Source organism: Pan troglodytes, chromosome 4 (genome assembly GCF_028858775.2).
Source record: "Pan troglodytes isolate AG18354 chromosome 4, NHGRI_mPanTro3-v2.0_pri, whole genome shotgun sequence".
NCBI classification, from domain to species: Eukaryota; Metazoa; Chordata; class Mammalia; order Primates; family Hominidae; genus Pan; species Pan troglodytes.
In genome coordinates, this window is record NC_072402.2 from 38,017,610 (window position 1) to 38,042,919 (window position 25,310).

A 25,310-nucleotide genomic window follows, 5' to 3' on the forward strand; every position below is an offset into this window, starting at 1 on the left:
AGTGCCGAGAACCTGCAATGATAAATATAAGCAATGTAGCATAACACATTGATTTTATGCAGATCATCACCTTTATGTTTTGGGAGGTCTGCTATATTAGTGATATATAAAAACTGATTACTTTTCCCAACATTGCCTAGTAATTGTTTATTATTTTTCTATTAGACAAACAACACAGATCAATATTACTGAACAACAGGCTATGAGTAACATCACTCTAAATAGATTTGCCTCTGACACCAGAGGTATATTCATTTTAATGATTTGGACAATGTGAACCCAATGACAAAGCTCACGTACCAAGTTAGACCAAAATTAAGAACTAAAAAAGATTCCTTTTTCTTATCAATTTAGATAAAGAACCTTTTGATTCCTATGTAATTCGATTTTTTTCCCCAATTTTATTTACAAAGACTTCCTTTATAGTCTCTTGAACAGGATTTGCATTTTGTCTTTCATAATTAACTAAGTCTCTTTAAGGATGGATATATATGCAGGTAGTATTTGATTTTTATCTTATGCCAAGGAGTGTATGTGAATAATATTTTTTCTAAATTTCTTTCAAACTAACGTTAGGAAAATAATTCATGTATTTCACATAGAAAATGTTCTTGACTATTAAAAGCATTTACATTAGTATGTTTTGCTATTATAAAGATACAAATTATTTATTTTACATTTTGTTAAGCACAACAGCATGCTAGATCAAAAATTTTGTGTGTGTGTTCCAAAAAGAGCACTTTGTCTTGCATCAAATGTAATTGATCCTGAAGCAGTGTAATCACAATTACTCACTTTCTTAATTGGCCTGCCCAAAATCAGAAAATGGAAACCGATCGACAGTGTTTAAATCAATAGCTTCATAGTAGTGCTTGTGGGGGTAGGGAGATAGTGGTAATGGGTAGATCAATTGGTCTTAGATGCCAATCACTGACTGTGCCTTTTGCATAGTAAATAGCACTTTTTGCTTAGTGATGTGCTGTATTAGTCTTGGTAGTTCAATAAAAAGAAAAAAAGAAACAAGAATGGCTGATACTGAATTTTTTCCTTGAAATACATTATACAAATCGATACATAAAATTATGGGTAATAACAGCATATTTGATAAGAAGCCTTCAGAAATGCTGGGAACATGGACCAAAAGCCTGTCAGATACTCTTTTATTAGTTAGAATAAAAAGAATAGAGTAAAATGATCCTGCTTTAGCTTCTGGATTAATTCTATATCATTATAATTGTATCTATGGATAAATAGATATAGACAGAACTGTTATATTAAGCTATGTAGTTATATGCATATCTGATAAGCATTTTTGCCTCTTTTTTGCTTGGATTTTAAATGGTCATCAAATTAAGTTCTTGATTAAATTTATTGAGATCAAATATGTGCGCAATATACATAAATATATCTGTCTAAAAGTTAGTGCAGTACATAAACAGATCCTCATCCCCCACAGGCATGCATGCATTAACCAGTATGGGAAGTCACACAGCTTAGTGCTAGTTAGAGAACTGAGCACATGTTTTTGTCCAAAGATCCATTAAAAAGAAAATACATTCTTTAATAGTGAATGAACACTAAAAATATAAGAACAAATGCCATTAGCTGACCAGAAATTGTGAGGCATTATTGATAGAAAACAAATAGGAGTAAATAAACAATAACAGAGAAAATAAAAATCACAGGGTAAAACACTCGTGGGAGAAAACTACCATAATGGTAAGAACCAATCTGGCAGAACATCAAGCACAGCGTGAGTAGGGGTCTTAAGACAGTCCTCAGGGAATTAACTCCTTCCAGCCCCTTAGTTCCCCAATCTTACCCCTGACAGCAGGCAACATACACATTTAATTTGAGACTTAAGAATAAAACTGTAAAGAGAATGAGCCACTTGCCTGGGAAAGACGTTTTGGTGTGGACGTGGGGACCTACAAGAACAGAGCAGGGTTTGAGTTTGTGTGAAGGAAGCAAGGATGGTCAGAGATGAGATGAAATATAGTTTTATCCAAGAGAGTATCCAAAATATTCTCAGATCCTCACCACCAGGGTAAAGCCAGTGTCACGTTTGCTGGTGGGGAGGAAAGGCCATTTCCTACCTGCCTGCCTCCAACTTCATGTCCACATAACCAGTTAGTATCTCGTCCACTTATAAAAAATAAAACTTTAGTCAGCCCACCCAGGGGAGAGGAGACCCATAGTAATGATAGTTGCTAACTCAGTAGGTGAATAATGGAATGGACACAGCTGAATACTGATCGAGCGTTCTGGAAGAAAGGGTCAAGGAAATCAACTAGAATACAAAGCAAAAAGGCAGAGACAGAAAATAAGGAAAGTTAGAAGGATCAGTTCATCTCATAGGAGCTCTGGCAGGAAAGAAAAGACAATGAAGGGAAGAAATAATTTAGAAAATAAATTATAGAGGAACATTTTCTGCTGGATGTGGTGGCTTACATCCATAATCCTAGCACGTTGGGAGGCCAAAGCGGGAGAATTGTTTGAGCCCAGGAGTTTCAAGACCAGCCTGGGTAACATAGCAAGACCTTGTCTCTACCAAAAATCAAAAAGGGTTAGCCAGGTATGGTGGCACACACTTGTCATCCTAGCCACTTGGGAGACTGAAGTGGGAGGATCACTGGAACCCAGGAGTTCAAGGCTCCAGTGAGCTATGATTGCACCACTACACTCCAGCCTAGGCGACAGAGTGTATCCCTGCCCGTAATGAGTGAATGAATGAACATGTGCCCCAACAAAAGAAACACGCAAGCCTTCAGATTAAGAGGGCCAAACAGGGTGAATGTGAAAAACTATGGAAAAGATCACGTCTTGGTGAATTTTTGATAAGGAGAAGAATATCCTATTATCTTCCAAAGCAGAGAAAAAAGCAGCTTACCTAAAAATGGACGAGAATGAGAATGGAATCAAATTTCACATCAGTACTCTTATCAGTTCTGGAAGCCAGAAGGTAAAGGAAATGACCTTTAAAATTTTGAAGATACCAAATAGTCATTTTTCAGCGAAGGATTCAATCAGTTTACCACCTGCACATCCTTTCTGAAAGGATTACTCAAAGATATGCTGTAATAGAATATTTTCTTAAATCTGAGACAGAACCAGGCATGGTGATGCATGCCTGTAGTCCCAGCTACTCAGGAGGCTGAGGCGGGAGGATAGCTTGAGCCCAGGAATTAGAGGCTGCAGTGTGCAATGATTGCACCTGTGAATAGCTGCTGCTTTCCAGCCTGGGTAACATAGTGAGACCTTGCCTCAAAAAAAAAATCTGAGACAGAGAAAAACATAGAATTAATAAAACAGTAGTGAGCAAAGAATTCTACCTATGAAATTTATCAACGTATAAAAATAATTGTTGACATAATGTGAAAAATAAATATTAACAATAAATTGGAACCAAAATCCCCACAGAGACAAGTGCAAGGAGGAGTGATGGTATACTAGGGTTCTTGTTATGTCTGAGAAGAGAATTGATTGATGGCAAAAATAAGTTTAAATATGGTTTAAAATATTAAAGATAACCACTAAAATAATGGAAATGTGATGTATTATAACTTCTAAACAGCTAAAGGTAGGAAGAAAGGGAGTAATTAAAACCTGATCAGAGCTGCGTGTGGTGGCTTATACCTGTCATCCCAGCTATTTGGAAGGCCAAGGTGGGAGGATCCCTTGAGGCCAGGAGTTCAAGACCAGCCTGGCCAGCATAGCGAGAACTTGTCTCTATTCAAAAAAATAATAATAATTTAAAATAAATGTTTAAAACTTGGTCAGTTTAACCAAGAGGAAGAGGAAAAAGCATGGCAAATATAAAACAAAAAAAGGTGGCTGGAGAGGCCATGCACACCACACATACTAGTTTTCACAATTCACATCAGAGAATTAAATCCTACTTTTACTAAACAGGTAAAAAACAAAATTTAACATATGCTATTTATGAGAACCCTCCCTAAGAGAGAATGGCACAGAAAAGTTGAGATTAGATAGATGAAGTGTGTGTGTGTGAGCGTGTGTGTGTGTGTATGCATTTATCAGATAGATGTGCTAAAACTAGAAAAATTAAGAAGTATTTTAGGTAAAAAGTAATAATAAAATATTTTGTGTTCATTGTAATCCTCCAAGAAAATACAATTGTTACAAACCATTAAACCATGCACTTTTGTAATTTGTAAAGCAGAAAACAATACAAATACTAGGAGAAATTGTCAAAGCCATAATCATAGTATATTTTAACATGCACATCAGAAATGGACAAATCAGAGTGTAAGGTTAAATAGGTATAGATACATACAGATTTAATGATTTAATTAACAAGCTTGATCTAAGATATATATGTTTACATAGAATTCCTCGTTTCCTGTGTACAGAAAATACTCATTTTTTAAAAGAACATACAGGATGTACAAAAAAAAGGAAAACTATGGGATAATATGATTAAAGAAAAAAGACAACGAAGAAAGATTAGAGAGGAGAAAGATGACAAAGCACAGAGATCTTTTAAGTTACAAAATAATACCATGCAGTTCTACACCAGTAAATTGGAGTAGTTAGATGAAATTATTTCCTAGAAAAATATAAATTAGGAATAAAAACGATTAAATTGTATCAGAACCTTAAAAAAGAGAATTTTTCTAGAACAAAAGAAACGGAAATCATGCCATGTCATTCTGTAAGTCTAACATCACCCTGATTTTAAAGCCCAAAAGGATAACCTATGAAGATGGACATCAGTTGTAGTTATAAATTCAAATGACTTCTGGCCCGTACAGGTTACCCATAGCCCCATGAAATATCAGAAACAATCTCTTTTAAGTCAGAAAAGCAAAACAAGGATGTCTGCTCACCACACTATATTCCACATTATAATGGAAGTTCCAGCCAATACAGAAAGGCAAGTAAACGCCATTTGCAGTATAAATCCTGGAAAAGAAGAGACAAAATTATAATTTTTTTTTTTTTTTGAGATGGAGTCTCGCTCTGTTGCCCAGGCGCTCTCAGCTCACTGCAACCTCCGCCTCCTTGGTTCAAGCGATTCTCTTGCCTGCCTCAGCCTCCCGAGTAGCTGGGACTACAGGCACGCACCACCATGCCCGACTAATTGTAGTATTTTCAGTAGAGACAGGGTTTCACCATATTGGCCAGGCTAGTCTCAAACTCCTGACCTTGCGATCCGCCCACCTCAGCCTCCCAAAGTGCTGTAATCCCATTACAGGCGTGAGCCACAGCACCCAGCCAAAATTATAATTTTTATTCAATTTAATTATTTTCTTTTTTTTTTGTTGTTTTGAGACAGAGTCTTACTCTGTCGCCAGGCTGGAGTGCAGTGGTGCGATCTCGGCTCACTGCAACCTCTGCCTCCCAGGTTCAAGCAACTGTCCTTCCTTAGCTTCCCAAGTAGCTTGGATTACAGGCACGCGCCACCAGGCCCAGCTAATTTTTGTATATTTAGTAGAGATGGGGTTTCACCATGTTGGCCAGGCTGGTCTTGAACTCCTGACCTCAGGTGATCTGCCCGCCTCGGCCTCCCAAAGTGCTGGGATTACAGGCCTGAGCCACTGTACCTGGCCTATTCAACATAATTATTAACCCATAAAGTTGGAATCAACAGAAAATCTATTATTTAAACTAATGAGTTTAGAAAGGTGGTACAAATACTTATGTAGAGAGAAAAAAACCTGGAACTTTCCTAAAGGGCATAAAGGAAGATATAATTAAATATTAAAGAAATATAAGCAAAATAAAAAAATAAATATACTGTGTTTTTAAATAGGAGACAGTGTTGCACCTCAAATTAATCTTCAAATTCAATGTGATTCTAGGCTAAATGCCAGTCGACTTTTTCAAGAAACTTGACAAACTTCTAACATTCAGCTGGAAAAAAAAATGCACAAGAAAAGTCAACATTTTTAGTGAAAAAAGTATTTCTCTATAATAATTTAAAAATATTCCTTAAAGCCACAAGAATATTTTTATTCTGTATAATTGATATTGGCACAAGAACCAATGAAACCAGAGAATTTAGAAATGTAGAAATTTTGTATGTCATAAAGGTGACATTTCAAATCCGTGGGGAAAGAATAGACCATTCAGTAAATGGTGTGAGGACCATTATTTGGAAAAAATCAAGGTAGCTTCCTCCCACAAATTATACCAAAACAAGTTCCATGTGGATTTATTATTTAATTATAAAAAACTATAAAAGTATTTAAATATAGTATAGATAAATATTTTCATACTCTGAGGACAAAAGTCTTAAGCAAGACACAGTACTCAGAAAGATATAAAAGAAAATAACTAACAGGTTCTTCTATTAAAAATTTAAAACTTCTGTACAAGTAAAGAAAAAGTAGACATCATAAACAAGATAATGAGAAAGCAGTGCAGCTTATTTGGCAGAAAAAAGTTTAAAAACCAGAACGTGCAACTCTCACAATCAATGAAAAAGGAATCCAGTAGAAAGGTAAGGAAAAGGCTAAGAATAGGCAATTTACAAGAAAATAAATGCAAGTGGCCAACTTGCATTTGAAAAAAAGATGTTCAACATCACTAATATTTAGGGAAATAAAAATTAAAACATTTTACCCATCAGATAGGCAAAGTTTTAGAATAACTTTTGTATCTGGTATTGACCAGGAAGGTAGAGAAAAACATGTACTCTTGTTTGCTGTTTGTGGGATCTTAAATTGGCAATATCTGTAAAATATTCATACTTTTCAATTCAGCAATTTCACTTTTAGGGTATCAAGCCTAGAGAAGTATTTGTGCTTGTACGGAAATAGATCTAGCCAAGTATAAGCATTGTTTATAGTGGAGACAAATTGGAAATGATCATCTGTGGGGGAATAATGAAATAATGATCTATCCCTATTACATATGTAGGTTTTGAGTACCTCCTGTGCATTATTTCATTTTATTTCCTTTAATAGTTAAAACTAGCCTGCAAGGTAAATGTCACTCGTTCATAGATGAGAAACTTGAGTCTCAGAATAGGCTGCTCGCCCGTTTCTCTTACCTACAAACTTTACCAGTTTGGATCCTATAAAGGAATCCGTGAACTGAGGTTACATGTACTACAAGAATATATGCTACAGTTAAATGTGTACCAAGTAGAATCTTGCCTTACATTAAACTTTTATGCCATCTGGTCCTATGTAGCTAGGCTATTTAAAGCTACCCTAATAATAGTGCTTCATTGATCTGGTAACTGTTAATTCTGATAAATTTACATCTATCATCAGTCATTTTCACATTCCCTATCCATGTTGAGGCAGTTATGTGTAGAAATGGAGATAATCTGTCTCTCCCCTGTTTAATCAAAGGGGTTGTGAAGAAAAAAGGAAAAGAAAAGCTACATGGAGAGAGAAATAAATCAAAAAGAAGGCAAAATGGTAGAAAAGGAGATGCTTATAAACTGGAGGACATCCTAGAACACTCATGTAAATGAAAGTAAATTTTCCCCCAAATAAAGAGGAAATGTTCCATCTTAGTTCTATTATAAGCCACGCCTTGCTTACAAGATGAAACTGGCTTACAAAGTGAGTTATGTACTGGTTATATTGGATTTTGTATTTGGTTGTGTGTAACAGAAACCCAACTGCAGTGGCATGACCAAATAAGGATTTATTATCCTCCTAGAACAAGAACTGCAGGGGTTGGCAGTTCAGAGCTGGTGCAGTAGCTTCCCAGTGTCTTCAGGGCAGTAAGGTCTTCCACCTTTTGGTTTCATGTGCTAATTTTGTTAGCAAATGCTGGTCAACTTCGTGATCACAAGATGGCTGCTCCACCTCCAGGCTTCCATCTGCATTCCAGAAGACAGAAAAAAGGAAAGAAATGACATGGAGAAAGGGGCCAGGTTTATGTCAGAAAAGCAAAACTTTCTCAGGAATCCCTACTGAAGTTCTGTTTATAATTCATTGGTCATAACTGGGCCACTTGATCACTCTTAGCTACAAGAGAGGCCGAAAAATATGTTTCAGTTGGGCTCTCTGCCGCCTTGCTTGTTGCTAGGAGGGACATTTCAGGATCGCTTTCCCCACCCCCTGCAAACAGCTAGACATTCATAGATGCCTTAGAAGGCAGATCTCCTGCCTCTTCTCTCTCTGAACACCCCACCCTTCTCCCTTGGCATCATTGCTGTCAAGCCACTTTTAATCGAGGAGTATGTGGTGTCCTTCAGGAGTGTTGGGAAGAAGAGTTTCTATTAAAAAGAATAAACAAGTAATTCAAAAGTGTTGTAAATAATGATGTAACTCAGTGGTCCCCTAACTTTTGAAATTGTTTACCTTTATTAGTAAAAATATTTTGAGTATGTACTCTGTAGAAGTTTGTTTGTAATTATATATGTGTGTGTATATATATGTATGTGTCTGTATTTCTTACTGGGCTAACATGTATTTTTACTAAAACATACAAAAATAGAGGCCAGGCACAGTGGCTCATGCCTATAATCCCACAACTTTGGGAGGCCAAGGCAGGAGGATCACTTGAGCCCAGGAGTTCAAGATCAGCCTGGGCAACATAGTAAGACTCTGTCTTTACAAAAAAAAAAAAAGGCCAGGCACAGTGACTCACGCCTGTAATCCCAGCACTTTAGGAGGCCGAGGCGGGTAGATTACTTGAGGTCAGGAGTTCGAGACTAGCGTGGCCAACATGGTGAAACCTCGTCTCTACTAAAATACAAAAATTAGCCAGGCGAGGTGGCGGGCACCTGTAATCCCGGCTACTAGGGAGGCTGAGGCAGGAGAATTGCTTGAACCCAAGAGGTGGAGGTTGCAGCGAGCCGAGATTGCACCACTGCACTCCAGCCTGGGCGACAGAGTGAGACTCTGTCTCAAAAAAAAAAAAAAATTAAATTAGCTAGGCATGGTGGCATGTGCCTGTAGTCCCAGCTATTTGGGAGGCTGAGACAGGAGCATCACTTGAGCCCAGGAGGTCGAGGCTGCAATGAGCTGTCATCACACCACTGCACTCCAGCCTGGGTGACAGAGCTGAGACCCTGTCTCCCAGAAAAACAGAACCTTAAAAGGAATGAGAAAAAATAAATATAATTAATAGGGTTTTTGCCTATACCTCAGTGGATGGTCTTGTGCCTCTGACTTTGGAGAACTTTGTATACAGTGACTTGAAGCTGAAATTTTAAATTTCATACTGAGTTCATTTGTAATTTATATATATGTATATATTCCATGTATGTATATATACATCTTCTTCTAGTCCTTCACCAGTGTTTACATGTTTCTCTTAATGTGGCTGTGTCTTCCCCTCCATCAGGTTTGGTCTCATTCTTCGAGTAGCCTACCCTCAATCCTTTCTCTCTTAAGCACTCCTTTTCGGCTGTTTCCAAAGAAGTATCCTGCTCCTTTCTAGGGCTAACCTGCTCACCTCGTTCTTGTGCTCTTCATCCCAACCTCTTTTACCTCTCCTAAGACCTTGCTCTACCAGTTATTTCTTTGTTTCTTCGTCCTTACTGGCTCTTTCCCCTCAGCCTCTAAGCATGCTCAGTTTTCTTTAGGTGTTATTCCTTTGCTTCTTCATTCTCAGGAAGCTTCTGCTTTCTGTTCCTTCTTCCATTGCCAATCTTCCCTTCACCCTTCAACTCACTGCATTGTGTAGTCTTCCTGCAATCTGAACGGCCTTGCTAAGATTGACAGCTATACTTCTTTTTATCCCTTATCTTATTCTGCCTCCCTGCAACATTTGGCACACGCCTTTTTTCCTGACCACTCTTCCTCCAGTCTCTTCTGCAAGTTGCTTTTCTTCTGTTTTTACTTAAATACGGGTCTTCACCAGATTTGCGCTTTATCCTTTTTGTGGTATCCTCTTTTCCTATATGATTTTTATCTACTCATAAGGCTTCAGCTCTTCCCTACACCATTTACACCATTCTTACTGCTTCCAGACTCCTACATACTGCCCTGTCCTCTCTCCTGATTCCCTTTCTTTTTTCTTTTCTTTTCTTTTCTTTCTTTTCTTGATGGGGTCTCACTCTATCACCTAGGCTGGAGTGCAGTAGCGTGATCATAGTTCACTGTAGTCTCAAACTCCTGGGCTTAAGCAATCCTCCCAGCTCACGCTCCCAAGTAGCTAGGACTGTAAGCACCTGTCACTATGCCCAGCTAGTCTCTCTCCTGATTCTTGATTTGTATTTCCAATTATCTGCTGAATATCTCTTCCTGGGTAACTCAGTACTCAAAATATAATGTGGCTAAAGCCAAATCTTTTTCTTTAAGTCCCTAAACTCCTTCAGCACACTGTCATTCACCCAATTGTTCACATTAGAAGGTGTGAAGTTTCTTCCCTCCATTCATCACCAGGTGTGTCCCTTCTGTTCTAGAATATCCATAAAATATTCCATCTTCCCCTTGCCCAGTGCTACCCACCCTGGGGAAGCTGTATATTATAGTGGAATAAATGTGGACTTTGAAGTTAGATACACCTGGGTTCAAATCCCAGTGCTGTCAGTTACTAGCTGTGTGACCTTGGGCATATTGTTCAACTTCTTTTCAGTTTTCTCATCAGTAAATTTGAAATAACAGAAGCTATCTCTTAAGATCCTTTTTAGGCTTTATTTAAGTAAAAAACACACAGTAAATGCTTAAAAAAAATCAAAATCCTGCCTAGACTGTTAATTTAGACTCCTAACTGATGTATCTGCCTTTGATTTCTCCCTTACTCCACCTTACATACTGCCACTGGAGTTTCTAAAACATAAATGGGACCATTTACCTTCCTATGCCAAAAATCTCTAGTAGTTTCCCATTGCTTCAAGAAACACTGAAACACCTTTGTCTTAGTTATATGAGTAAAGTAACCATATGCTTTATCACACATATCAGGACACTTTAGAGAGTGAAAGGAGGCACCAGCTGGACAGGATTCCACAACAACAGCCATAAACTGGGACTATTCCTGGGAGGACTGGGATGAATGGTCATACTATATATGATACTCTGCAATGTTCCCCCAACCTCTTCCGTTGACATATTAGGCTGCTCATCATTCCCAAAGTACAGGCCTAGAATGCCCTCTTTCTCCTCTTGGAAGTAAACTTAGTCTTCACTCCTGCAGAATGCTTTCCACGTACCTAAGGTAGTGCCTGCCATTCCATTATAAGTGTAATTTCTTTCCCTCCCACTAGACTTGTGAGCTTCAAGGGCCAATCTCACTTGGCTTTAAATCCCCAGATATTCACCCACTACATAGGATCAAGTTTGTATTCAGTAAGTGTTTATTTAATTGATAAATAAATTGGATTTATTGGTTTGCCTTCAACAATCCACATATGGAAAAAATATAAGGCCACTTACAAGAATACAATACATAATAGCATAAAATAAAAGTGGATTTTATGTTCTTTTTTTATATTATGTCATTTGTCTCTACCCACACATGAATAAATTCAAGTGTTTCTTAAGCTAATGTTTAGTATTTCTTATCCACAATCCCTGTTTCTCTAGCTACCATCTCACAGGCTGTGGGATCCAGTTCTAACATGAAGGTAGAAGTCCCTCTATGGGACTTCCTGGAAGCTTTTGCTTTTGTAATAAAAAGGAACAGATTTGGTTGACATAGTTACTCAACACTCTCTCATCACCACCCTTCCTTCAATGGAATGTAAACTAGGTACCTGGAGATACAGCAGCCATGTGGCAACCATGAGGATGAAAGCCAACATAGTAAGGATGGCAGAGGGAAAGCTAGAGGAATCTAGGCCTCTAAAGGGTTTTTTAAGCCACTGAATGAGCCTGTGACTGGTAACTCTAAGACTTCTTGTATTATAAATGATCAATGCCTTTTTCTCAAAAAACTGTTAGTCGGATTTTCTGCTTATTTGCCGCCAAACACACTACTATCATTTAGGATACACTCATCAACCTACCCCTAAACATCTAACTTTAAAACATTTTTTAGACAATTTTAGTATTTTTTATTGATCATAATATCATGAGACTTAGGTAAATGCACTTATTGTTTTTCTATCTGATATTAGAACAAACAAGGTTGGCTTTCTTAAATTCTTCATATCCCGTCATTTGAAATAATAACTTTTACCACGTTGGTCAATAATGTCAATGAATAGCACTACTAGCAAATAAGGGCTTTTTTTTTTATTTTAGGAAAGCAAGTTTGCAGATGAGATATTACTTTATTAGCACCTATCTAAACACAATATGGTCACTCTATTTTCTTCTTTATTTAAAACTAATATTTTTAAAAAGAGATCTTAACTGTTTCAGACTAAAGCATTTCATCTTCTATACTTTAAGATGTATGCAAACTAGAGATAAAATATTACTTCTCTATAAGCTGCATGAAGTGTTTCTCTTGGTGGTAGTGGTTATATACAATTACTGCAATTTTTTAAAGTTCTTTTTCAAATGGGGTAATTTACTATACCTGTGTAGTTTTGTTTTTTTAAAAAATCTTGATTGAGATAACAGATGTATTTTTCTGCAAGTAATGTTGTTTGGGAAAATGTTTAAACCTTTTTAGCTGTGATGTTTAAACCAAAAAGGTCTTATACTGTATATGCTAGCATAGGCTTTCATTGCATTGATTTAACTACTTAGTATTAAGAATGTTTATTTATGAAGCATTTAGTCAGCTTTGATTGTTTTTCTTCAGTACCAAGGATGATTGCTTCAGTGTTAATATTCAGCCACCTGTTGGAGAACTGCTTTTACCTGTGGCCATGTCAGAGAAAGATTTTAAGAAAGAGCAAGGTGAGAGATGTCTACAACTTACTAGAAATTTACATACCAAATAATATGTGCTTATTCCTGTACAGTCTCTAAAATAAATTTTCATATGTACATAGCCATTAACAGATATTAGTGCACAATCTTCCAATTTTTGTTAATGCTTTGCACTTACAACCTTAAAAACAGATGTTTGTCTATATTCCTGGCATACTTGAAAATTGATTAATATGTCTTTAAATGATACATTAATTCTTAATCACCTTTTCAATGCTGAGAGTTGTTGCTTGTCAACCTGATGATATACTAATGGGTTTTGTATTATTCAAAGTGCCAGGAATTGGGGACTTTACCGATGTCCTACCACTATAATTGTTATGTTTCTGTATTTTTTCACTATAGAACTGTTTTTTTATGTCTTACTAATGTATTTGTCCCTGCACACATTAAACTACCTTATCCTTCAAAATAAACTCCTAATTATGGCATTAAAATACTTCTAGTTTCTTTTGACCTAATTCTATATTAAAGAAATGCTGTGTTGTCAGAACCTATTAGAACTGAAACATTTTTAAAATAAGTACTTAAAAAGAAAATATTTTCAGCAAAATGCAAGTATTAATATCTGTAGTTGGCCCAGAGTCAAACATACCTTCTAATAAAAACGAGGTGGTTTTTTTTCGTATGTGAATAGGGGGAGATAACTGTCTGATTTTATGTGTTTAATTAAGGATAACATTTATAAAATTAAGGCATATTTAAATGCTATAGTCAGCAGTTTTTACAACTTTATGTGAATCTAAGCCATTTTTTCCTGTGGAGGGTGTTATCAAAGATCCCTTCATTTTGAGGTAGTAAATCATACCCATCAAACTTCCAGAACGTACTAGGCACACACAAATACCTACACCTAAGAAGAGGGGCACGCTTCCTGGCACTCTGCTATTGTGCTGAAGATACTGTTTTTACTCTAAGCCTTTGCAATTCACAATGTCAAAAAGAAAATCTCATACAAGGCCATAAATTAATAGTAATATTTTTGCTGGGCATTATTTAAGCAATAAAAAAGGACGATGAAATCTTTCTTTGGATTTGCATTTCTTGGAAAGTTGATTATTGCTATAGAGGAAAATTATCTTTGTGATTTTATTTTTCTATTGACAAATTGAATTGATTCTTATATTTGCTATTCTTACCCTTTGCTGGCTAAAGCCTGCCTCTCTGCTTTACATCTGCTCAGCAAACCAAGGTGAGTGGCACACGGTGACTGAATAAGGCTTTGGCACATTTATTGTTAAGGGGATATTCTTTTTTTGAAAAGTGCAGCTAAAGTATATCTGAAGCAGCAGATTATTATATACCCTTTCACTCCCTCAGCTTTTGGTTAGAATACTTAATATTTCGATCAAATTTTTTGTGCTCTGCTGTGACTGAGGGATTTTTCACTGACTAGCCATACAGAACCTTAAGTGCATGAGAGAGGTGCACTTGGAGAATAGCTGTGGTCCTCTGTGGAGTTGTTGCCAAAATTCCTTTTTCTTCTGCCATTTTACTTCTATGGTTGTTGATTATTTGTCTGAATAAATCTGGCAGCTGTTTGCTATGTTTAATAGAGCAGAAAGGCTACTCTGAATAAAGCTATTTGAAAATTTGTTTATGTGAAGTATTTGTAAATCCTTGCAAGTCTCTTGGCATTTCTGTATCATTCTTTCTGTCTTCCTGAATTCATTCTTTGATGTGGAACTTGATGCTGGCAAATTTAGCACAGGTTTAAAGAGTCTTTTCAATAGCATCTTTTTAGTTATAGATTTCAGCAGGTTTGGTAATAGAGGTCTCAATCCTCAACTTTACACATGTATTTGTTATACTGCTCTAGTAAGAGCTTAGCTTATTTCCACAAAAGATACCTAGAAATCTCTCACTAACGGAAAAGCCTAAATCAGAATAAAAATCCATTTCCTCAGATTTTATCAATGCAAAATCCTGGAAGGTAAAATGCAAGTAAATATAAGGGGTGTGTGTGTGTGTGTGTGTGTGTTACACCAGCTTTAACCGATTTTTCTACCTTGAATAAAGTGGATTTACATAATTAATATCTTATTTCATATGACACATTTTAAAACTCAAGAAGTATGTTAAATGTGTTAATTAAATTTAACTGAAAAAATTATAAATAAGGAACATGGGGAATATGGTTCTATTTTTATTCTAAAGATATACGTAACTGAAAAGTGTACAGTATTAAATAAAAGTGGTTCTAACAGAGTATTACATTTTAGATTAATATTTTTTAAAACAAAAGTTTTATTTCTAATATGCAACATGATCTATCACTTTTTCTCAGTTGTTGTGTTTAGGGTTTCATGGCTAAACATTTTATATATATATATAATAAGATTGGTAGTCAAAGTGGTAAATGAAAGATTAGATTATTCTACGTATTGACGGTTATGTGTATAAGCCTCCATCAGAAGCATGATTTATTCATTGCTATGAGTTTCAAGCATTGCAGAATTAGTTAATGATCTAGCTGTGAGATGCTTTCAATAAGAAAATAACATGGGATCTATTTTTTACTTAAAAATATTTAATTTGGTTTCTTCACGCAGTTTTAATTTCAAGAGGCCTAAGCCGAGTACGTGTTCCGAGATACCTCCTCTTATTCATTTTCTTCTTGTGAATTAAATTGCAAATGTAAAACTTAGAATTTTTTTGAATTTTTATTCATTTTCTTCTTGTGAATTAAATTACAAATCTAAAACTTAGAAATTTTTCTGAAATTTTTTTATGTTATTTGGTTTGCCTTTTAGCAGTTAATTGCAGCTGATTAGCCTAAAGTAAGTGCTATCTACTGCCTTCACCAAAATTTAGATAGATTCTAATAAAGCCACAAATTATTTAGCCTCACAGTTTTTAAATATTTTCCCAGTGATTTTACCTTTATTGTATATGAACAGGCTCTACAGTGTTTTAAAGTATTATTTTTTAGGAGGAACTTTTAATGAAACCTTTGCTTATTTTTCTTTCCTGTTAATTTGAGAATACCTGATATATTTTCATTTAGAAAAATCTCTGGTTTAAGAAACCTAAAATGTTTACTTAATTTTATTATGATTTATGCATCCATCTTATGAGTTCCTAGCTAGCAAGATGCTAATTCTTTAAATGGTCAGACATTTACTATTTTCTGGCCCTTAACTACCATAAGCAATCATATTTGATGCCCCTTAATTAGAGCACCTTTTTTTCTTTCCAGGTTCTTTTTCCACCTCAGCAATCGAGACAATACATTTGCTTACCATGCTGCTCTCCTAAGTGTTCTTTTGCATGTAAATTAATCTTGATTCAGTTTACACTGTCATGCTGAGTGGTACAAATTGCCTATAACAATAAAACAGCATGAGTTAAAAATAAAGGGGGGTGGGAAGGCAGATTGAATGTGTGCCTTACTTGATAGGATGTTACTTTGCTTTATGCCAATACATTAGCTGACGATAATGAATCTTCTGTTCTGAAAAGCATGGTTTAGTTGATTTTTTTAATTTTACTTCAATGGAGCAGTACCTTGTCTTTTATAGAACAAGTTAGACAAACCATTAATGACAAGAGTGTTAAGGTTAAATATGAAGCAATGCATTCACTTCTCTGAGTGCTATCCATCTTTCCATTTACAGGAGCTTGACAAAAGTACTGGCTTTGTACAACATTTCCTTTAATTACATGCTGCGGGAAACAGGCTTTTAACATAAACATAGTTGCATTCATTTATTCAGCAGTTGCTCTTCAATAGAGCTTAATGGAGAAGGTTTAAATCCTAAATGAGTACACACATCTCTCAGCAGTGTTATGTCAGCCACTGTGCTTTACTTAAAAGCAGTGTTTGACTGTTTGTATAGTTTTTAAAGCTTTTGCCTAATATTGAAGTTAAACGGTCTAAGACAGAACATAGTGTTCCCAGAGTTTGAAAGTGGTTAGTGAAAAATGCTTGTTGTTAGAAGCTAGATAGTTCTATTTTCTAACTGACGGCAAAAGTCTTTTCACAATGTTAGGCTTTAGTGTTTTCATACTGTTAATCGTAGGGATTCTTTTAAATTTTAGTTTTCATTTGCAATAAATAACTAAATTAAATATATATGCCAGAAGGTGCAGGGTCTTTTGAAAACATGAAATCAGATTTTTACTATTTTCATCAATTTTGTAAACTACTGTGCACATATCAAATATCTCAAAGAGTTATTGGTTCTAATAGATAACCATTAGATGTCTATGACTTATATCACCGATCCAAATAGATGGCATTTGTTGTAATTAATTTGTTTTTTAACCCAGGCACTAAATTTCAGTATTTGTTCCAAGTGTTTGGTATGTTGTTGAATTTGTTCACTGAACATTTTTACAGGAGGTCTGGATATTAATGGCATGTCTTGCATTAACTCTGTATGGTTTTTTTCATGCTTTTGCTTAACTTAATTTCTCTCCTAAATATTATTTGAAATGTCCCTGGGATTTAAGAGTTTTCATTCTCATTTTTTCTTTCATTTTCAAAGTTTTTGCTTCAGGAGTTTCGATTAGTGTTTTGTCAGCAAAACACTTTCCATTCACTAGACAAGTACTTTTAGCTCTAAGTATAGCCTAAATACTTGTGCATTTTCAGTGACTTCCAGTCACTGTTGAGATAACTTCGATCCGTCATACTGCGGCCATTTACCAGGTATTGCTGCTAGTTATCCTGGAATTACTTTGATGTGTTCTCAAGCAGCATTTGGCAATGAGAGATCTTTGAATGAATAGAGAAAAATAGCAATAGTAACAAATACATTTATATATTATTAAGAAGTAAAAGCTTACTAGTTTACATAAACCCCAGATTGAGTATACTTTAAAGAGACTGAAATTGATATTTCATATGTGTGATTCTAAGTTTTTATCCTATCATACTTAAAATTAGATTTGAGTGATTTTTTACTGAATTTTTACACATTTTCCTATACAATGAGGATTTTAAAAAACTTCGAAACAATTGCATTTTGTTTTAGTTTTATAATTATCTTGTAAATTACATCCTAAAGTAGTGTTTCTTTTGTTGAAAAAAAGTTAAAATTTTGGCCATGAGCTTAAAATTCTGTAAATGTAATTTTCAAAAAGAAATTAATAAAAGGGAGCCTTCTTTTGCTTTTACAGGAGTGCTAACAGGAATGAATGAAACTTCTGCTGTAATCATTGCTGCACCACAGAATTTCACTCCCTCTGTGATCTTTCAGAAGGTTGTAAATGTAGCCAATGTAGGTGCAGTCCCTTCTGGCCAGGATAATATACACAGGTAGGTTCACTAACACACGATGTGGAGGTGACGATGACTTGAATATGTATAAATATATAATTTTAAATTCATTGTTTTCTTTGGAAATAATAACCCCTAAACATATATATATATACACACACTCCCTTTTTTTTCTGATGGTATAGTTGTTGATTGCTTTGCATTAAGGCTGTCTTTCCCATCTCAGAGCATCCTTATCATACTGGCATGGTCTTTCCTGAAAGATATGCAGAGCATATTCACATTTTATAATAGCTTGGTAATTTGTAAAGTTACCCTTTATGAGATGGTTGAGAGTTTATCTTATTTCACCAGATTCAGTAGATGTCCAGGAAGAACTATTCTATAAAGCAGTATAGTTGGACTTTTTTAATTGAAAGGGAGGACATTTGGGTACTACATACAGATTTCCTTTTGATAGCCATCCCCTAAGACTGCTTCCAGTAAATAAAGAGCTGCTAGATGACCAACATGGGGGTAAATACAGCTTCTGTTTCTTAGACCAGTAATATTTTCTATCACCAAGCATCTGAAATATGAGATCCAAGTTATTTGTCCTGAAAGGCAGCAGAAAATGTGATTAATGTTTGCCCTCTTGTATTTTTATGAATGCCAGTGGCTTTAAATGAATGTAAAGATAAAAATAATTATCTCTTATCCATTTGGTGATTGCACAGTCCTCTGTGAGCTTAAGGGAATTCGTTGCAAACCATCTCATGGCAGGCATACTTCTGCCATTAAAAATATCTACACACTATATATTTAGTGTGCCCTTTCTTATATTACTATCAATCATAGAAAACAAATTTAGCATCAAAGGGAAGGCCTGCAGACCTTAAAAAACATTTTTTTTTTAAGTTAACACAGGAGCAAGAGAGGCCTCATATGAAAAATGCTACAGGTGATTTGGGTTTTAGATCTAACTCTGCCACTAATGGGCTTGGTAATCTTGGGGAAGTTATAACTTCTTACGTGCTTTACATTCCTTATGTGTTTGGAAATGGGTGGCAGGAAAAAAAAGTGAGGGAGAATTGAAATGAAATTCTGTGATAGCTATGAAAGAACATTAGATTTGACTTCAGAAGAGCTGACCTGCCATTACTGTATCCGTAGTTGCCTAACTTCACTGAACTAATCACGGCGGAATAAAAACTGCATGTACTAGTTGAAAAATAGATTTACCTTGTACTGTTTTTTTTTTTTTTTAAGTTGCTCAAGAGGTCTCATGCTTTCATTTCTTTTTTTTTTTTTTTTTTTTTTTTTTTTTTGAGACAGTCTTACTCTGTCGCCCAGGCTGGAGTGCAGTGGCGCGATCTCGGCTCACTGCAAGCTCCGCCTCCCGGGTTCACGCCATTCTCCTGCCTCAGCCTCCCGAGTGGCTGGGACTACAGGCACCCGGCACCACGCCCGGCTAATTTTTTGTATTTTTAGTAGAGACGGGGTTTCACTGTGTTAGCCAGGATGGTCTCGATCTCCTGACCTCATGATCCACCTGTCTCGGCCTCCCAAAGTGCTGGGATTACAGGCATGAGCCACCGCGCCCGGTGTCTTTCATTTCTTAGTTTTTGACAAGCTCTATCTATCTCACATAGGATGGTGATAAAATAAGAAAATGGATGTAAGGTCATGATACAGACCACCACAAAAATACAACTTATTTATCAGTTAATGTTGTTCAATAGGGAAAAGAGTAACAAAAGCCTTTTCAGTGAAAATAAATATTTTGAGTTTTCCTGTTTTAATTTTATTCTGCTTTAAATACTTCTTTTCACTTTCCTAGGTAATTTTCTCTAACAGAAACTGTTTTGTTTTGTTTATGGGTCCTTGGAATTATTGAATTTACTAAAACACCAAAATGCTGTGTTATCAAGTATAACTTCTTCAGTATGAAATTTTACCTGAAACACCTAGCATCCAGCAATACTGCAGTCTTGTTTTAATATAGAGTAGCCACTGTTTATGCTGGAACATCTAGTTTAGTTTTGTTTTGTGTATAGGTTGTTTTGGGTTTCTTTTTTTTTTTTAACTTTTCTGAAAGCAATGGCAGCTGTCTAGATTTTTGTTTCTTAGAAGAAAAAATGTCAAGGCTGGGCAAGGTGGCTTACATCTGTCATCCCAGTACTTTGGGAGGCTAAAGTGGGTAGATCTCTTGAGCCCAGGAGTTCAAGACCAGACTGGGCAACATAGGGAGACCCTGTCTCTACAAAAAATATAAAATTAAATCCGGCATGGTGGCACATGCCTGTAGTCCCAGTTACTTGGGAAGCTGAGGTAGGAGGATTGCCTGAGCCCATGGAGGTCAAGGCTGTAGTGAGCTGTGATCACACCATTGCACTCCAGCCTGGGTGACAGAGTGAGACCCTGTCTCAAAAAAAGAGAAAAGAAAGAAGAAAAGTGAAGTCACAAAGCCACATAAAATGAAAGCTATCTTCCTATTGGGAGATAGAGGGACCCTTAGCACAGTTGTATAATTCTTATTAAAGATAGTTTGCCAGTAACTTGTCTTGCTGGCTTGGAATGTAATACCTGTAATACTTGCTCAAATGATTTAAATTAAAATTACAATCAATTCTCAATTGTCCATGCTAATGCAGAGGAGACACACAACTAAGAACCATTTATATTTGACTTTGGAGTGCAGAGATTGAACCCAAAACTTAATGTTCGTGGTCCTCATACTCATCCACAGTGTCTTGAGGCTTTTCTGTTCTAGCCGTATCATCAGTGGCCTGGTGTTTGGCTCTGTAACCTGGGGGAGGGCCCAAGTTACTACAGAGTCAAAAGTCAATAAAATACCTGTAGATACTTAAGAATAGCCTGTGCTGTCTTAACTTGCTTCTCAAGTCCCATCATACTGAATTGAAAAATATTTCATATTTGCTTTTATAGCTAAAGTATGGCTGTAATAATGCTCTAAATTTTAGAAAGCTTCCAGGTAACAAACACCTAAAGTTATTTTTATTTTTTATACAGATATTGACATAAATTATTATCCTGTGTATGTAACACTTTTTCTCATTCTTTTTGCTAATAGCAATTAAAACAAAAATAAACAATTGTTAATAAAACTGTACTTTTGTACTTTTTTTTTGCTTTTCTTAATTTCATTTAAAATGAAATAGGAATTAGTGTTTACATTATAATAATATAAATTAACTGTTTACCACTTTATTGAAATAAATGTTTTTAACTATAGTGTTCCATATTATATTACCCTACTCCATGGAATTAATACTTTTCTATATCTAAGTTTATATATTATTTAATTGCTAATGATAAAATTGAAATCCCTATGAGATTTTGAATGATTCCCTTATTCTTTTGTGATAGTTATGTTTTTGAGTTTATAAAGAGTAGGACCAAAGCCACTCTAATATTTATTAATGGTAATCAGTTTAGGATTATTTTTAAAAACACCAAGTATGAAAAGCATTTTTACTACTAGTATTTTAAGAGATTAAAATTTTCAATATGATAAGTTACTCTTGGCTGGCTTATGTTCTATTTAATTTTTCAGGATCTTTTCTTTCTGAGAGGACTTTTAATAAGAATTAGTGTATTCGTTCTAACCCTTTAATGAATAGAGTTTCCATTGCCTAATTTTGGAATACTTTATTTCTACTACTCTTCAAATTTTATACATTTTTACATTAAATGCCAGGTAAAGAAATACTTAGTGTAAGAATTATCTAAGGAAAAGCGAACCTCTATTAATGTGGAGAAGTATGTAATGGTATAAAGTACAGATTTTAATTGAACACTTAATAGAAAATGATTCCTAACACAGCAACAGAAAATGGCCCTCATTAAGAAAAGCCAATTAAAGGCGCACAGGTTTTATGAAATACACTTCAAAAACCAGAGACATTTTTTATTTCGTTAACACTTTTAAAGATCAATTGAGAAAGCAGCTCTACTGTTAGATTATATGATTTTTAGTTGTAATTTTCTAAATGAGTGATAGGATCAGAGCCAAACAGTATACTATTGAGAGACTCAACTTTATCTTCATTTCTGTCGTACTTACTTGAAAAACCTGCTCTTGGAGAACAAAATCATCTTATTGAGATATACAGAGTGGCCGGGCATGGTGGCTCATGCCCGTAATCCCAGCACTTTGGGAGGCCAAGGCAGGCAGATCACTTGAGGTCAGGAGTTCAAGACCAGCCTGGCCAACATGGTGAAACCCCGTCTCTACTAAATATACAAAAAAAAGTAGCCAGGCTTGGTGGCAGGCGCCTGTAATCCCAGCTACTTGGGAGGCTGAGACAGGAGAATTGCTTGAACCCAGGAGGGAGAGGTTGCAGTGAGCCAAGATGGTCCACTGCACTCCATCCTGGGCAACAGAGGGAGACTCCATCTCAAAAAAAAAAAAAAAAAAAAAAAAGAGAGAGATACAGAATTATGGTCATTGCGTCAATCTGCTGTTTTCCAAATTACAGTTAACGCATGATAAGGAGTATTACAAAAATGAGAAGTTCCATCATCATCAAAAAGCATTTATTAAATATGTAGCTGAATATCTTCACTTCCTGTGTAAGATATTCAAATTTATTTTAATGAGATATACTATACATTGTGAAGGTCTTAATGCATATTACTTAAGACAATACTAGTAAACTAATACATAAATAAAGTGTATCCCAAGGGCAAAATGGACAGCATTAAACCAGTATATGAATGGACTGCAAAGGGGAAAGGGCAAGACCTCATGTGTTCGAAGGTAGGAGATTAGAGGCGTTAGCTGTGGGGATCCCAGTTTCATTCAGGGCCAGGAAAACTTTCATGTGATTCTCTGTGAAATATCCAGGAAGGGTTTAGGAAGGAGGTTTGTGTTCAGCGTCATGGAAACTGAGGTGCCTTGCTTTTATTATATTGCATGTCCTCTGATAACAGCACTTATGAGTAAGTGCAGTGGCCAAAAAGCAGAAAACAAAAAACATGTAGCTCCGAAATCGCTAAGGTTTTTCTGTACAAAAAAATCATGTGTGAGTTTGTGTAAAACTCAGATTTCTGGAACCCACCCCAAAAACTCAGCTTCAGTAAATCTGAGAAAGAGCCCAGGAATCTCTATTTTAGGCAGCACTCCAAGTGGTTGGAAGGCAAATGTTCCGAAGTCCACAGTTTGAGGCTGCCTGGAATTATCAAGCTGTAATGCCACATGACACATTTCAAAATATTTTTTCCTGTGTTTATATGTTTTATTTTTTACTGATTAGTCAGTAAGGGATGCCAGTAGATGAGATGTTTGGTTTAATTTTTCTTACACATATCCCAGAGTGCTCCAGCAAGACAGTGTATTGTCCATTACGGGAGTACATTAGAGCGGTGTCTATAAAACAGTCTTAGACCATAACTGTGTATGTCTTTCAGCAGTCTCAGCCATCTCACATTTTCACCCATAGTCAGAAATCCTGACATTTGTATACAATAATATTGTTGAAAAAGTTGTCACACTTACCTACTCATTTTGCCTTTTCATGAACCACAAATTAACCCTCTGAGGAGAAAAGGTGATATTTGATTGAAGACAGAACACCCTGTCTCTGCCATGATTCTATTTTAGTTCTTAGCTTATTCAGTAAGATTCTGGAGCAACTTTCATTATTAACTTGTATTCGCTACTGATATTCCTTTCCCTCTCCCCCTCCTCCGCCCCCCCGTATATCTTAATTAGTAATTTGGATTTTATTTATCCTGTCACTTTTTAAATTTGCAAGCTTTTACCATATGCAACTTGTGGATAATTACAATCCTAGTCGAATAAATGTTGGTTTAGTGTTGTCACTAGGTCCTTAACTATTAGGAAAGTCTGGTGCTGTGAGTGAAACAGTGTATCCATTGGCAACCAAGTAGTCAACTTTTTAATTTATCAACACACATAAAGACAGTTTATTTCAGGTTTAAAATAAAAGTCTTATTATTTAATTCAAGTACAGGTAAAGAACAACTTGTTTCATTTCTTTTTTTTTTTTCTTTTAAGACAGGGTCTCACTCTGTTGCCCAGGCTAGAGTGCGGTGGCACAGTTGTAGCTTACTGCAACCTTGAACTGGGCCCAGGCAATCGTCCTGTCTCAGCCTCCTGAGTAGCTAGGACTACAAGTGCATGCCACCATGCCCAGCTAATTTTTTTTTTTTTTTTTTTTTGTAGAGACAGGGTGTCCCTATGTTGCCCAGGCTGGTCTTGAACTCCTGGGCTCCAGCAGCCCTCCCGCTTTGGTTTCCCAAAGTGTTGGGATTATAAGCATGCACCACCATGCCTGGCCAACTTGTTCCATTTCTAGGCCTTAAACTCACCCAGTTAATCACTGTTATTACATACCTGTTTGAAGGTTGTTAATAGGGGAAATACTGGTACACATTATTTTTGGTATCCTAGAAAGATCTGTAATGTGTAACTCCTTCACTTAGTATTTTTTTGGAGACCTTTGTGACACATTTTGCTGGTGCTAGGGTTGTAAACACAAATGGCAAAGACACTTCTTGATGGGGTCTCTAATATTTCCCTTTCTCTATTCTTAGGTTGATTAACGTTTGAGTTACTGTTTTTGTTTGTTAGTTGTTTTCTTCTCTGTTGGTAACTATATGGGATTTTAATTCTGGGTAATTTTGGAGAATTTGTAATTCTCCAAAGAATTTTTGCTTTTCAAATAACATTGGACATCTTGTTGCCCTAATTTTATAAGCCCTGATACTACTGTCAACCTTCTTCATTGTATAAACAGAAACAAAATTTTGTATAAACAGTTTTAAGTATAAAACTATCAGGCTCAGGTCTTTTCTACAATATGACAAATTTTGAGTCTCAAACAGGACTGAAGATTTGTAGAACCTCTTTAGTAATCAAAACAGTTCTTTCTCAGGTTGGTGGCTGTCCACTAGAGGACAGCACTGCATTTTTATCTGACTGCTTTGAACTCTGCAGGCCCTGAGCATCAGTTCATTGACAAACAAATGCGGACCTCGGTTAATTTTCACACAGAAAGCATATTTGGATATTTCAGAAGTAACCAAACTGCACAGCTGATTTTTACTTTAAAACATTCTCTATTTAAGTTTTATTTAAGTTCACCATTTAATGTCCTCTAATGCAACAATTTTACTAATGGGAATCTATAACTGTTTCACGTAAAAATGAAAGAAAGGTATTCTTGATGCTTTTCCTTCTGGGTTGACAATTTTATAAGGAATCAAAGAGAATGGGGTAAGAATGTATTTGTTTTACTATTAGTTTTCTCTTGTTAACCCCATCTCACCCCACCCCCACCAGACAAACCAGAAGTGCT

General features: G+C 35.9%; 1 protein-coding gene across 3 annotated transcripts in view; it reads left to right on the plus strand.

Moving 5' to 3' along the window:
• AP3B1 (adaptor related protein complex 3 subunit beta 1) overlaps positions 1-25,310 on the plus strand; it is a 291,912-nt gene that overhangs the window by 260,776 nt on the left and 5,826 nt on the right. For all 3 annotated transcript variants that reach the window (XM_063811141.1, XM_517689.8, XM_063811142.1), the window contains exons 25-26: positions 12,631-12,728; positions 17,886-18,024. In XM_063811141.1, the coding sequence (XP_063667211.1) occupies positions 12,631-12,728; positions 17,886-18,024 (237 nt within the window). The remainder of the gene's footprint in view (positions 1-12,630; positions 12,729-17,885; positions 18,025-25,310) is intronic.